At 32.7% G+C, this 15,954-nt stretch overlaps 1 protein-coding gene across 2 annotated transcripts in view; it reads right to left on the minus strand.

Moving 5' to 3' along the window:
- Window positions 1-13,932, minus strand: part of LOC123706141 (dedicator of cytokinesis protein 9) — a 41,051-nt gene extending 27,119 nt beyond the window's left edge. For both annotated transcript variants that reach the window (XM_045655305.1, XM_045655306.1), the window contains exons 1-28: window positions 13,713-13,932; window positions 13,090-13,209; window positions 12,624-12,796; window positions 11,414-11,708; window positions 11,148-11,319; window positions 10,812-11,019; window positions 9,670-9,973; window positions 9,078-9,295; window positions 8,664-8,854; window positions 7,758-8,002; window positions 7,279-7,478; window positions 7,040-7,160; window positions 6,501-6,773; window positions 6,179-6,295; window positions 5,882-6,064; window positions 5,629-5,766; window positions 5,332-5,527; window positions 5,165-5,235; window positions 4,753-4,912; window positions 4,199-4,438; window positions 3,912-4,029; window positions 3,522-3,665; window positions 3,022-3,239; window positions 2,621-2,857; window positions 1,946-2,106; window positions 1,329-1,449; window positions 976-1,068; window positions 323-453 (exon numbers count right to left, since the gene is read on the minus strand). In XM_045655305.1, the coding sequence (XP_045511261.1) occupies window positions 323-453; window positions 976-1,068; window positions 1,329-1,449; window positions 1,946-2,106; window positions 2,621-2,857; window positions 3,022-3,239; window positions 3,522-3,665; window positions 3,912-4,029; window positions 4,199-4,438; window positions 4,753-4,912; window positions 5,165-5,235; window positions 5,332-5,527; window positions 5,629-5,766; window positions 5,882-6,064; window positions 6,179-6,295; window positions 6,501-6,773; window positions 7,040-7,160; window positions 7,279-7,478; window positions 7,758-8,002; window positions 8,664-8,854; window positions 9,078-9,295; window positions 9,670-9,973; window positions 10,812-11,019; window positions 11,148-11,319; window positions 11,414-11,708; window positions 12,624-12,796; window positions 13,090-13,209; window positions 13,713-13,760 (4,896 nt within the window). In that variant the 5' untranslated portion in view covers window positions 13,761-13,932. The remainder of the gene's footprint in view (window positions 1-322; window positions 454-975; window positions 1,069-1,328; window positions 1,450-1,945; window positions 2,107-2,620; window positions 2,858-3,021; window positions 3,240-3,521; window positions 3,666-3,911; window positions 4,030-4,198; window positions 4,439-4,752; window positions 4,913-5,164; window positions 5,236-5,331; window positions 5,528-5,628; window positions 5,767-5,881; window positions 6,065-6,178; window positions 6,296-6,500; window positions 6,774-7,039; window positions 7,161-7,278; window positions 7,479-7,757; window positions 8,003-8,663; window positions 8,855-9,077; window positions 9,296-9,669; window positions 9,974-10,811; window positions 11,020-11,147; window positions 11,320-11,413; window positions 11,709-12,623; window positions 12,797-13,089; window positions 13,210-13,712) is intronic.
- Window positions 13,933-15,954: the final 2,022 nt, after the last annotated feature.

Below are 15,954 nucleotides of genomic sequence, written 5' to 3' on the forward strand. Positions count from 1 at the left end.
CGGTTCCACTGCAGTCGCAGTAAGTATTAATAAACTTAGAATATGTTTATATTATACAGTTTTTATTTTTTAGAATTTAGTTCCTTCAAAAGGAAGACTAATTTGGCTGCCTTCTCGGTGCCTAATCTATTTCTTATTTTCCGAACTGAATCGCTATACTCGTATGTATAGCATTGCACGTGTGTGCACGCCGTAGACTATTTGGTCGGAGGACACTTTTTGGGTATTTGTTGCAGTAAAAATTTATTGATTTAAATCAATGATTTTTTTTAAATCACGATTAAAATCAAGTGATGTAAATCATATCAACCCTGAAACATACCTCATCATGATCGGCATTCCTAGCGTGTAAATCTGCGAGCGTGGCGAGCCAGGCGTGCCGCAGTCTCGGCGTGGCGCGGCAAGAGGCCGCTAACGCGAACTGTAACTCTGACAGCTGGATACTACCTGCACCTGTTTCATTTTTTACATTATGTTATATGTTCAAATGGTTATTATGTTAGTGTAAAATAAAAGTTTCCCAACTAGCAACCCTAAATGTTATCGTAACTTGCAAGTTAGCTAGGTAGTAAGAGAAGTCCCGTGTCCCCTAGTGGGGTAAGGGGCAGATGCATTATACATCTGTTTCACTTATCGATTTTCTTTAGGGACAAGTAGGTGATCAGCCTTCTATGTCCTACCAGACCGAGACATTTTTTTTCTTCGTCTCCACCGGGAATCGAACCCAGGACCCCTCGGTGCTACGCTCACGCGTCAACCACTGTACCAAGGAGGCGGTCATAAGCTAATGTAGTACGAATTAATAAATAACTAAGAATTGAGCAGCTGAATGTAAAAAGGTATTTAACTGAAATTTGATATTATTTGCCATTTTAATGCTTTTACAAAACTCACTTAGTCAGGAACGTCAGCTTTGTATTTTCGTAAAGAAATCAAACCTTTAAAAATCAGAAAACAAATTTTCAAATAACGTACCCGTACCGCCCCCTGCGGCCCCAGCGAGTCTAGCCCGCGCGCCCACTACAGTGCGTACGCGACGCATCAGTTCTGCAACTTCGCTTGATAAACCTATTTAAAAAAAATAAACATTAATATTTGAGAATTGAGCTCGATTTATTTAATTCACTATGGTGAATAGGCAGATATGTAAAAAGATGTTCGGTTTGATTGTTTTTATATAATAATTTTACATGTTCCTTTAAAGAAAGGTCAATAATACATTCGGTAAAGTGATTAATTTATATATGAATAATAAATGTATTTAACTGAAGAAGAAAATGGATAACTTTTTTTTCAAACAACTTTATCAAATAACAGTCAATATTTACCAGTTCCCTTCATTGCTTTGTCTCCCGTAGCGAAGCAATTGATAACTGAAAGCGATTCTTGAAAACGTTTGCAGTTTAATGCTGTTGAATTGTCTAATAGTTTCGACACAGCGATTATGACCTAAAATAGAAATGAATATTATTTTTTTCTGACTACATGTAAACAATCCCAACTTTTCCAAAGAACCACCATACGAACGTTTTAAGCGATGCGTAGGTAGATCGCCATAAAAGGTATTTTATGCTTAATATTTTCAACTTACATTTTACATTCGATATTCTATAAAAAATAAATAATGCTACACATACGACAAAATATATTTCATAACTGAATAAAAACAAAAATAATACACCATGTTACACTTAATTTGTATACAGAGTTATAATCCACCCGGATATTATTTTCTAGTGTTTGATTTTACGCGAGTATTATAACATTTAGAAATTAAAGACTTTTTTAACGGATTTTAAACTCAGTCTCCCCGTGACCACGCTCGCTGTAAAGTGTTCGAAGCGTCGGGAAAATAATATAATGAATAAATCGCTTTAAAAAGTCTTTAATTTCTAAATCCACCCGGATATGTTCACAATCCCCTGTTCAACCAAGTCCTATATACCTGCAAATGCACCCTAGTAAGGTTTCCTCCCGTAGCGTGTTGGAAATTAGCTCTCATTAACAAGTATAACGCAGCCGCAGCTTCCCGTCGGAGCCAGGCAGCACGTGCTTCACATAGCTTCACCACTGCGCCTACTATGCCCGCGCATAATGCACTACCACCTGTATACGCAATTACTAAGATAAAGAAAAAAAAAATCATTCAATTCTAAAAGACAACGTCGTCATCTCCCATTTTTTAAGAAGTTTTCATCAAAACTGTTCTGGAAATTTATATGTCAATGTTATCTTTGCAATCAAAGTTGAAACTTTAAATATAAACGGGTGGCTAGTATGAAATAATAGATCTTATAAGTGACGATTAAAATAAGGTATTATCATTACTCCATATCTAATTAAAATCTACATAAATATTATTTAAAAAGCCTTTCTTTAAATGTTGGATTGATTCATTTAAAACTAATTTATTATATTACTAGCTTACCGCCCGCGGCTTCTCCCGCTTTGTCTAAAACCTAATAAATTATATACTAAGACCTTCCTCTTGAATCACTCTATCTATTAAAAAAACCGCATCAAAATCCGTTGCGTAGTTTTAAAGATTTAAGCATACAAAGGGACATAGGGACAGAGAAAGCGACTTTGTTTTATACTATGTAGTGAAGTCTGAACAAACCTTCAAATAGCGTCTCAGAAAACTGATTGATATACGCCCTGAGAGCCGCAAACAGATGTTTATACAGCGTTTCACTCTGTGGAAACTGCAACAACTTCAAATACGGTTTAGCCGCTATCCCCTCCGCCGCTCCCATGTTCTTCATGAAGAGGCAAGAGCGGTCTATTATTGTGAGTCCCACTTCTGTTGCTAGGCAACCGGCCGATAGAACTGCGTGTTCTGACATTGCTTCCAATTCTGAGGAAAAAACAACCTGATATAAAATAGCCAAAATATAGAGAAAGATTTCTAATTTTTACAAGGAAATTTCTGGAATTTATAGATAACCTGTATGAAGAAAGAAAGAAGAAGAATCTATATTTTACTTAATAAACTATGATTATATTTGTTTCTGTACACACCTGTGGGAGGTGACGTGTTTACAAGGTTCTCTCTATTTACGGTGTTGTTTTTCTCCACAATTATAGGCGGTTCTTTGGAGAAGTCTGGCGGACTCATCCTTGCGGGTAATGTTCTTGCTTTTGCGGGCTTCAGTTTGTCCGTACAATCTGGGGTTGTTACCTTTAACTCTGACAGAATCTTCTTTTTGCCAACGTATTGAAATTGTTCGGCGCAGATTCTAAAATTTGAACACGTGGTAAGCGAGGGTAATCAGAAAAAGAGCTTATGTGCGTAAAATTATCCACCGTGGGTCATTTTCTTTTAAACTATTAATTCTTATAAAAATTTCATTTATTTTAACAATCTTGCCAAAAAGTAGTAACTTTATAAGTTGATATCAAAATACTTAATAATATCTACATATTCAGTAAAACAATTATTACCTAAATATCCTATTTAAATTTTTATTTATTTAATTAGCCCAATAAAAATACGTTATTATTAAAATTACAAAACTTACTCCAAAACATTAAAGAACGATTGCTGCTGAGCCGGCGAATGTGTTTTCCACCACTCCACAAGTCTTTCCTCGTCCAAATACTTTAACACAAACAAGAAACACAAAAGCACATCCCGAACCTCCTCCGCGGACATCACACCAAATCTAAACACAAATTAACAATCACAAAAAATACAATTCCAATTACAATACAAATTTAAGTGCCATCTTATCTTCCTGTATGAAGTACTGTAATTTTTTAATCCTGTACGATGTATTGTGTTCTATAAAAATTGTTTTTGCAACATCCAAGCATTTATAAGCAATACAAATTTTTATTTAAGAAGTAAGTAGTACAGAAACAGGAGAAACTATTTCAGTTCGATACAAACATAATACAACTTGAATTACCTGTTAACTTGATCACCAATTTCGCTTAAATCTAATCGAGCATTTCTAGGAAGTGAGTCTCCTCCCGACATTGTGGATACAGACTCTAGAGAGCTGTGCGACATATTGTTTGTGTTATCTACAAATATATACATTTTATAATACAAGATAGCAAGGAAAAGATAGCAATCAGATCAATTTCTTGTTTAGCAAAAGCTTCATACAAGTAATATAAAATATCTAGTAAAAAGAATTTTATACAAGCTACTAGAAACATATTATAAAGACAAAGGGGCGCAAAAATGTACCTTTTCCATACATATTATTGGAAATATTCGGTGGTTCCTTAAAGTGTCCTGAATTTCTAGTGGGTGTGTGATCAAAGTGTAAAGTTAATCGATTTCTTCTCGGCGTGCTATTGGCTGAGGCGATTTCTTTCTGAGCATTGCTCAGTATAGGGTTTGGTGTCGCGTCACCGTCGATTTTGTCATGGCCATTTTCTAATACTGGACTCGCTAGTGTTTTGGTGACCAGGCGATGTGCGTTATCTGATAAAGTAATCGAACTATTAATAGACAAATTTAACAGATATATGGTTTGCTAAACTTTTATATTTCAAAAATGGTTGCAATTTTTTTCTATGTAACTGAACTATGATAACAGAAAAATAATGCAAACACAATAATTTTATAAATAAAAATAATTTTATATTATATCCTATTTTCATTTTACAACATGAGGAGGTTAATCAGAATCACAAATATCAAAATAATTTGATAAATTAGTAGTAATTCACACTTGAATATGAAAGGCAAACCTCTTACACTAAAACATCTTCCTATTACAAGAATAACCCACTCACCCAGAACAACAGAAAGCCACGGTGCATACAATTGTGCGAGTCTAGCTCTAGCCTGGCGTGTTCGATAGCGATCGTCATGTTCGTGCTTAGTGAGTAACGCACGTAACACGCTTAGCGCCACGCGACGCTTTTGCGGCGCTTCACGTAGCGATTGTTCCACCTGTTTATGGATAAATTGTTTTTTTTGGCCTTTGAAACAGCTAATTTTTTTAGCATTTCAATTTCATGTAAGAAAACTGAATAACAATCTTTCTTCTAGCTTCGAATTAAAATGAGTAAGAACCATGAGCATGAGTGAAAAAGCAAAAACCATTGGAAACAAGACGACGAACTTTAAATAAAACCACATGTCATAAGACAGTCAAATCTGTATTACCGAATCTTTTTTTAAATTAATATTAAGTTTAGTTACCTGTTTTAATAGAATACCAGCCAGAAAATGTCTCATAATGAAATCTTCAGTCAACTTTAACTTGGCTGGTTCTGCAAACAAGTCAATGATTAGAAAACATTTTGCGTATTCATTACTAAAATTAATATACTTTATCATAAGTAGTAATTAATAAAAAAAATGATTACCTTCATCACAGTCTTTCGCAATTTTATTTGCGGGTAGAGGCAAGTTAAATGGCACGTAATGCTCATGCGAGCAGATTGTTTGTAGGAACGTAAACTTGAAGTCGAATAACGCTTTAGGATCGCACGCTTTGAACTTTTCTAGATATTTCTTTATTTGTCGGAACACAAAACCTCGATCCATGAATGAAAGACAAGACTGAAAAAGAGAAAGAGCTTAGGAAAATTACAGAAACCATATAATTTTACAGGCAAATTGAATTATTTATTAGCTACCACGGATTTAATTTTTAAATTTACCTTGAGAAATATGGCCAAGTTTTTGTTGAATATATGTGTTTGCATTGGTTGCTGTAGTATGTACGCTGGCTCAACCGTTGTCACTAATTTATCGATGTTATCCAACAAATCTGTATGAAACCGTTCATGCCTAGACATCTGAAACGTACAAAATTATGTATAATATGGAACAAAGTTACAAAAAAAAATTGACACATAACTTTCTCCAACTACCTTCATTTTGTTTTAATTAATCAATTTTGATATCGCATACCTTAATACGTCCAGTGTTAATCAAATACTGAACCATGCTCTTGACGATAATATCGAAAAAGAAGCCAGAATACTGCATGAACTTATGGCCTAATAGGAAATCTTGTTGTGACGGTTCCACAAACATATACAATGGCGCTGTAAGAACTGTATGTAGTTTGAATTCGACACAATTAAATACGTACTGGAATTAAAAAATCTATAGTTTAGTAGGGGAAATAACGACATTAAATTATAATAGAAAGGATCAAAACCTTCCTAACGTCTGGTAAATGGTTATTCAAACGAAAAATATTACCTTTATGTAGCTATCTAGTAGATCCTTTCGTCCATATTCGTGTATCATGTGTACAAATTGTACGATCAGCTTTATTACTTGATATCCCATATCGTGGTTATACCCTTTATCTACTGTCTGAAATATTTATCAAATAAAGTTTAGATTGAAATTATATTAATAAAATCATGTTCCATATTACATAATTAACTTTAGTCTAATAAAATGAATAGTTTCCTATTGGTATGGTATACGTTATATAATTTCTTCGTAACAATAAATAAAATGATATATACAAGTTTTCTGTACAATAAAATAGCAAAAAATAATTAATAAATCGTACCATAAGATCGAACAGCTGATTCAATATCGTAGGCAAGAACGCCACTAGCGAGCTGAGCTGTATACCGTGCGCCGCTTTCAACGCATTCGTGACGTCATTCCACGGAGGGGGGGAGGGACTTGTGGGGGGAGAAGCTGTTTTCATTAGTTTCTCTATAGCACTGAACAAATTGTGCAAGTTGGCGTCTCGAGTGCCGACGGTAGAGTCTAGTACGAGTTGGCATCGGAACAGTTGCTTCTCGCCTTCCACCCATACTACTTCGGGACCGGTGTTCTGGGAATTAAAATTTTAAATATTTGGAATAATTATTTAATAACATGAGAGTTAGTAGGTTTATTATGAATCGACTCAAGACTTAATTTTTATATTATGCAAGACTAGTTACTTCTGTAATTAAAGTGGAAATAAAATTTTAATATTTAATTACTTTATAGTGTAATAAAATTTAAAGTAATTTGTAAACAAAATAATTAAAATTTTCGATTTATACATGATTTTATTAATTTGTGTCTAAATTGAACATTTCAGACTTTACATACCCCTTTTCCAAGTCCCAGTGGTTGAATCGATAAATATCCGGATGGCAAGTGTGTAGCGATAGGCAAATTGATAAACTCATCTATGAATTTATCATTTTTTAATAATGGTACCCAAGCATATCTGAAATAAGATATTATTGTAATTTATTTGACACTTTTTTCTTGATATATAAAAATATTTTTATATTTTTAGTAAGAACACATGTTTAAAAATCTTATCGTAAGTAATGTTTTCTTACCCAATACAAGTCTCAACATTTGTATCATTTTTCTTGGCAAGATCACAGGATATATGATGAAAGGTGAACAATAGATGGTGTTGATTCGTTATAGTTGTGGGCAGTCGTATTTTAGCTTCATCACACCAGGTGGGGTTAGCATTGTGGTGGAGAACTGAACATTTGTACTGATTTGTCATACCGAGCCGCCCGTGTATAACCTGATAAAACACAATATTTTGATAACAGGAGACATTTAATGTGAATACTTTTTAGTCTAAACTAGCTAAGTATTCAATTTTTATATTTTTATAAATTAAGTTATAAGTTTTTCAAATATCTAATAAATATATAACAACACAACCGCTTAGTTATAGGCAAAATTAATTCGTTACTTTTTTGCATGCTCATGAAGTTACGAAGCGATAAATTACATCTACGTGTACAGTGTTATTTTCTTACAAAATTAGTGCACTTGAAAAAAATATAAATTTTCAAACCTGTAAAGCTCTAACATCCCCCGTATCACTATCCTTCAATTCAATCGTGCAAGCAATATTCCTCGCTCTCACAAACACTTTTTGCGATTCAAAATTCAGTGACAGCGGTCGCACATACAAATGATGTATGAACGCTGCATATGGCTGCTCCGGTTCAAGGTTGAAAGTCGCAAGTTCTAACGTGAGCGGCGATGTAGGCGGCAATGGGAACGGTTTCAGTGCTGCGTACGAACTTGTCATACAATCTAGAAAAAAAACGATAACGTTATAAATGCATCTAATATGTATATTTTATCTGTATTTTAATTAATTGATGTGCATATGTCTCCATAAAAGTTCATGACTGAACTGATTTGGCTAATTTTGTGTATGTTAAAGGAAGGTTTAAATGGTGAAATAAATAATAACAATATTTTTCACAAATATTATGCAGATGGTGTGAATTTCACTGGGTCATCTAGTATTTTATAATACATCTACATATTTGAATTAAAGCTGGGTATTTTAATAAAAAACATCTATTAATACGGCATTTAAGATCAAAGTACAGGCAATGATATCACTATTATGCTATCTATGGTACAATTGAGGAATTCGGTAATGATCAATTTCAAGTGTTGGCAGCGATCCAACGATTTAAGAGCACTTTGTTTGTATAAAACAGAAACGATCAGTGATACAACTCCTAGAATACTTTCATACAAACTGTTACTGCTGAAGAGTTAAGGGAGAAGAGACCAGTTGAAACATTATATCAGCGTTAGATACCCTATTATAGAGCAAGGCTACATGCTATATATGTCATCACTCTACGATTATTAGAAGGGAGAAATGCGGATAAAACGCGGGGTACAGCAAGTATTAAATATAATTAAGTTTGTAATAAAAATATTAATCAAAACCTACTTGGTATTTGTTCATTACTCTGTTGTATATTAATAGAGAGCCATCCAGGTATCACAGTTAATTTCGCTAATTTCTCTGGCTTTCGGTATTCCAGTAGAATTTTTAATAGATCATCATCTGACATTTTGTTCGGTTCCTGCCGATATATCGCCGGAAATTCGGGTGTTGTGTCTAAGTCATTACTGTATAATCTAAAAACAAGGAAAATCCATTTATTATATGCCATACTATTAATTAATTATTATCATACAAGTTTATCATACAATATTGTTTTGTTGTAAAAATCTGAAATATTACAGAAATAGTCTCTGCCAATAGCCACATAACAAAAAAATTGTAAAAGCTGTTTAAATCTGCCCTTTATTCTTCACTTTCTTTATTACATCTAAAAGTGCCTTTACATAATAATCTTACCTAAACAAAGGTTTCGCAGCCCAAGCGAAAGGCATTCTATAATTGCCTACGCGATTTGCATACGCTTGAACATTTTTGTGCACTTTCAGTCCCAGCCGAGGATCCTTTGTTGCTTTGAGATATGGCTCCATAACTTGACTAACATGGCCTTGTAAGATTTTATCAATTTTCACCACCAAAAACAGATCAGAATGTGGATTGTTTACTGATAAAACAACCTATGAAGGAGAAACATTTTATTAAAAGAAAATAAACAAAATAGTATAACTTATTCATATGAAAGTGTACTATTTTGTGACTTGTGTAGTAAACAAATGTGTCGTGTTTGTAATTATTAATAAGCTATTTTAAACAAGCAATTAAGAGACGCGAGCGAGAAGAAAATTTGAGATGAAATCAATTTTCTATTTTAAATCATAAGATAGATAACAATTTTCTTTCTCTGTTAAACATAGATAATCAGTCTATATCATCTTTTGTAAGCCAAATCTTGGTCGGACTTTAGTAGATGCATCAATAAAATTGCGATAGTTTAACAATTTTCGCATTGGTTTCTAACAATCAATATCAACATATTTCGAATACCCATTACCTGTTTCTTTGACTTAAACCACTCATCGGATATCTGTTTAATATCTAACTTAACATCGTAGCTAAAATTTTCAACTAATGACTTTGTGCACTCGTTTTCATTGACTAGATCCTTGACGGCTGTGTGGTTGAGGTCAAAGTGAAAGTTTTCCGTCACTTTCCTGCCGCTCCGAGCGTCGTATACTGCCAGATATGTGAAGTACGGTTCGACTTGACATAGCAGCTCCTTATCACCGTCTATCGGTGCTTGTAACCTAAACTTTAGACTCTCGCATTTGAGCAATATTCTTTGGCCAAAATGTTCCCTGTTTGACAAAGGAGAGATAAAAATGAGACGATTTTATATTATTTTTGTAACATTACACAAAATTACTTCCTATTTATCTATACTATCTATACTAATATTATAAAGCTGAAGAGTTTGTTTGTTTGAACGCGCTTATCTCAGGAACATCTGGTCCGATTTGAAAAATTTTTTCGATGGAGCGGAGCATCGCGGGTGAAACCGCGAAGCACATCTATAGTTGTCTTATAAATGGGAAGTAATTTTCCGAAGAAAAAAAAACATAAAATTGTTGTCTCATCAAGTTGCTCTAGTTACAATAAATCAATTTACTTAACTTATTTTAAAATTGCATACTTTTAATACGTATCTACATAGTTATAATATATTTAACATATAGTCATTAACCAACTTTCCTAAACTCCTAAACAAACAGTATATTCACAATGTATTTGTTATCTGGAAGGTATTAACAAATGAAATTAAAAACATTACCTCATACAAATAAAATGCGCTACATTAAATAAATGAGACCTTTATTTTGCAACATAGTTTTATCGTTCGAATATAATAAGCTCATTATTAATAGTAGTAATAAATGAGCGTAATCTCTTATCAGAGAACTGGCTTATCCTGTTGTAATAGTCCCAAAATTTTAAATTTAATCAACATTACTGCTGTATATTGAAAAAAGTACCCCGCCGCGACTGATAAAAAAAAAGTAAAAAAACTACTGAACGGATTTCCCTGCGATTTTTACCAAGTGAGTGAGTAATTCATAAGGGAATTTACCTATATAAAAGCTCGTTTTTTGGTGTTTAATATAACACAAACAACATTAAAAAACTAAAGATTCTTACTTGAAAGGTTCTAACTGAGGTTCGGGAGAGGGTGCCCTTTTGTAGGGCAGATTGAATATATTCGAACGACAGTCATTTCGAGCCGCTGCTATGGACAAGTCGGTCTCCCTTGAATAGCGCATTAGCAACGGATTCATACTGTGCTCCAAGCCTTTAAGGGTGCCATATACAGGGGGAGGAGGTTCGGCAGTTAACGAAATATCTGCATCTGAAATCATTAAATACTATTTAAAAACAAAGAAAAGAAGTTATACCTAAAAAATATATGATAATATTATATTTTATGTGGAGTGCAGTAGTCCTATTAGTACAGTAAATAATATACATTTAATTTACCTTTGTCTAATACCTCGTCATTAGGATGATTTCCTTGGTCGTTATTTTTCTTGAGAGCCGCTGTAAAAGCATTTATCCAGTCTTTCATTTCAACCTCATTTTCGGTAGCAAACGTGTATCCTTTATTGCCTGACATACGCAATTCGAAACAGAATCTCCCTCGTTTTGTGTTCTTTAAAAAACAATAAAGAAATTGTAACTCTGTACATAACATAGCAAAATTTAAATTATGTACTTTCATTTACCTACAGGATAGTCGTACTTACTCTCACAACATCAGAACAAAAATCCATTACAATCGTGAGCTTAGTGTCCGTTTTCTTTTCATCTTTGTATACTTCAAGTATGTAGGTCCCATCAGCTTCTCTGACCATTGAGCAGTATCGTTTCTTAAACGATTTGGAGGCGAGATTACTGAATATCCTATCTGAGCCAATCTCCGGTCCTTTGAGAAGGTAGCCCTCTTTGGTGCCAACATCAACTTTACTTTGAGCTTCATGATCACTTTCTGTTTCAGTATCTATGTCATAGACTTCTACAGGTAGTTTTGTATCTAAGGGTCTGATATTATGTATTTATTAATGAGAAGTAAGTTTAATTGATATAAAAATACATAAAATTACCAGATACAGCAGTTTTTCAACATAGTAGTACTAGTATATAGCTAGAATATACTAATGGCTAAAAATATACATAATATCAAGTTATAATTTCTAACTTGTAGTCTAAGTTTTTCCAATTACTAATGGCTAAATCTATTGATACCTAATATCTTAAAATACATGTTTAAATTTAGCAGTAGGTATTCCAAATATACCTACATACATTAACAAAAAATATATAATAATATATAATCCAATCAAATGGTCAAAGAAAAATGTTCAAAATAAACGTTAGCATTATAATATGTGCAATAAAATATATGAATAATTTATTGAATAATACAAGAAAGACTATATTACATTTGAATATGAGTAACATTTAAATGTCATTTATTAATATTTAAGTGGAAAATGTTCTTGACCTTAAAAATACAAATTAACCTTCAAAAATTTTACTTCAATCTACAAACTTTGAATGCCGACCATGAATTCAATTCTAATTGGTTTGCTAATGAGCAAGCAAGCATTTCTAAATTTTGTTTGTCTTATGATAACATTCCATGATTCCACTTTATTTAGCATTAATTAAAATATAGGATTGTTCCTTTCTGAATTCTCTGTTATTTCCTGTTCAAGACCTTATCATTTGTGGCTTGATAATAAGAATTATTACAGAATTTTGTAAATGTGAAAATAAGAAAAATAATATGTTGAAGTTAGATTCATATTACAGATAGTATTAATTAGCTATGTTACTGATCAAACAATATGGTACTTAAGCATTTTGTCATTTGTGTTTATTCTAATATTATTGGTATATTAACATCAATTGAATATAACAAACATGATATAAGTTAACAGGAAAACAACATACCTAGGCAAGTTTAGATAAGAGCCTGAATAATTGCTATATTTGTAGTGAACCAGATTCCAACTAGACGCATAGCTGAGCAGGGCTTGTCTAGTGAGGAGGGGACATGTTGCAGCCGTTCTGACATCTGGAACAGCTGTTGTTACTGTCCTCCATCTTCGGGGCAGTACTACACTCTACAAATATTTTTATGTCAGTCAGAATAATATAATAAATGAAATAAACAAACAACAACTAATCTAAAAAAAAAAATGTTGTTAGATTTTCTTAGTTTGAATGATACACCAAATTAATTAAATATATGTTTTATTTATCAGTTCTACACTTAGACAGGGACTTATAAAATGTGTATCTTTAAATAAGTAACACATCTTAACGAACTAAAACAGGAAATTTTAAACAATTATTTGTTAAAACATGCTATTTATCATAGTTTTAACAGAGGTATTAAATGTAAATAAACACTTACGGAAACATCATCAGATGGATACAATAGTATGTCTCTCAATGGATCATTGAGTAATAATGTTTTGTTTTCTTGAATGTATCGCTCGAAATCCAACACTGTACATTTTGTGGTAATGATATTCTGTAACATGATACTTGGCTTTACAACAACCCACTCAAACCATAAGTGTATAAGAATGTAAAAAATAACTCATTATATTATGAAAACAGAAGCCAAAGTAGTATTTAACCTTGTCAGGCAATGCATAACATCTAATATTATGTAAATATTATGGATATTTAACAGGCCAATTTCAAACACATGACATAAACATGTCTCCAGTTAGACTTTAAACAATTAAACAATTATAGAATTTAGAATAAAAATTTCTGTCACGAACAAAAAATTACGTCGTTTCAATTCACGAAGACATTAAAGAAAATGTGAAAATATTAAATTGTAAAGTACGTATTCAAGTTACATGTAAAAGCCAGGTGACATAGTTTGCAATACAATAATACAATAGGTAGGTACCTACTTTTCTCATATTTTTCTTACGAATAAATTCAACTTAACTCACAATTGCAATTTACAACTTAACTGAAATTAAGTTTATCATCCATTTCTTATAAATAAATACTTACCTCGTATTCGGCGCCGTTCTTTTTTCCTTTAGAATTTACAGGAGGCATTTTCACAATACCACAATGTGAAGCTTTATTTTATTTTAAAAGTTCCCATTGTTGATATTTTAACCAATACACACCATTTTAACACACACAAATAAGATAAATACCAATTTACTTTTATAGTTATTTAGAAAAATAACACAAAACCGCAGCCGCACGAACTGAGAACTGAAAAGTGAAAATTGTTTTACTTTTTTTTTTTTTTTTTTTTTCTCTGTTATGGCCACAGGTTATGGCAATAAGATAACCATTTGCCAGTGTCAAGTAAAAGGTAGGGAAACCATACACGGAAAAATAGGAAAGGACGTAGGACGATAGCAAGGTGATCAAAAGAGTTTAGGAATAAAATAAATACTTACATTATATTAATACATATTTACATAAATTAAATAGAATAAATGGAAATTAATGAACATTACAATTTGATATTATTGCTACATATAAAATTAGATATATTACTCAGATATTTTTTAGGGTACATAAATAGATAGGACATACGAGTAGGAAGAGGAACATTTGAGGATATTAAGGAATCATAAAAGTTAGAATGGTCGTATAGAGAGCAAGAGAAAAATATGTGGTCTATATTTCCCTCGCCCTCCCCACACTCGCAAACTTCAGTATTTAACACACCAATTCTGGCTAAATGACTAGGAACACACATATGTCCAATTCTCATGCGACTTATTGAAGATATAACTAATTTATTTGCTTCAACACCAACAAACCAAGGCTTTATTGGTATTGTCGGTTGGATTCTATAATAATTCCTTCCCTTACATTGCCCAGTATCTGCCCAGACTTTATTCCACGTTTCAAAGAGATATCGCTTCGGTAATGTTAGCAGGTCATGAGAATAGTTCATGTATGGAAACATATCTCCACACCGCACCGCATCCTTGGCCAAGCTATCAGCCCTATCATTTCCTTGGATTCCACGATGGCTCGGGATCCAAGCAAAAGTTACCAGGTAACCTAGATTAATGCATTCATGCAACTTATTTTTGATTTGAAAAATAACAGGGTAAAATGGTTTATTGTAAAAAGAATATTTATCTAAGCATTGCAGAGAACTCATTGAATCAGAAAAAATTACAGATTTAGGTAGCTTCATTAATTTAATATATTCTAATGCTTTTAGGAGCCCAAAGCATTCTCCAGTAAAGACTGAAGACTCCGGCGGTAGCTTAATCTTTTGTGTGATTTTATATTGAACGTGAAATATACCAACTCCAACACAACTATCAGTTGATGATTTAGACGCATCAGTAAAAATATGATGCCAATTACGCCACTCCTTATCAACATTAAATCTAAAGTTTACATTTGAATCTATATTATCTTGCTTACTGATTCCTATATTGTACTTTATAATTGGTTTGATCAAAAGGCTCTGGTAGTTATAAGCAAAAAGCGGTAAAACTGGGGACTGAAAAATATTGGTTGACATTGAGATGAATTTACGGTAACTTACAATTAAGCAAGGTATAGATTTATTTTTCCAGAATGAAGACGTACGTATTCGATCGTTTAACATTTTTAACTTGTTTATTAATGGATGGTTGGTGAATTGTACTATACGGAACAAAAATCTATCAGATAAATATTGCCTTCTGATCTTCAGTGGAGGATCTCCACATTCAACCTGAAGGGCGTTTATGGGACTCGATTTCATAGCACCTAAAATAATCCGGAGGGCTTTAGCTTGAATTTTATCCAGCTTGTGAAGAGCAGTTATATTTCCACTTTCTAATAAAAACATTCCGTAGTCTAGGATACTACGAAGCAAGGCATTATATACTAATTTCATACAAGAAGGATGTGCACCCCACCAAACCCCAGAAAGACATCGTAACATATTTAAAATATTTTCACATTTTGTACAAATGTAGTCGATGTGAAAAGTACCTGTCATTTTACTATCTAAGATAATACCTAAAAATTTTGCATGATTTTGAATTGGAATTTGTTTATTATTATAAGTGACACAAACCCTAGGAACTATTCGTTTCTTTGTAAACACTACCGCAACGCTCTTATCAATAGAAATATCCAAACCATTTTGATCCATCCATCGATTAAGATCAGCAAGACCATTATTTAACAAAATACTGGCCGTCTCTAATTTTGAATCAACAGTGTACAATACCAAATCATCAGCATATTGAAGGACATTGACATAACTACTAAATACATT

This window comes from Colias croceus, chromosome 3, assembly GCF_905220415.1.
Source record: "Colias croceus chromosome 3, ilColCroc2.1".
Lineage (NCBI taxonomy): Eukaryota > Metazoa > Arthropoda > Insecta > Lepidoptera > Pieridae > Colias > Colias croceus.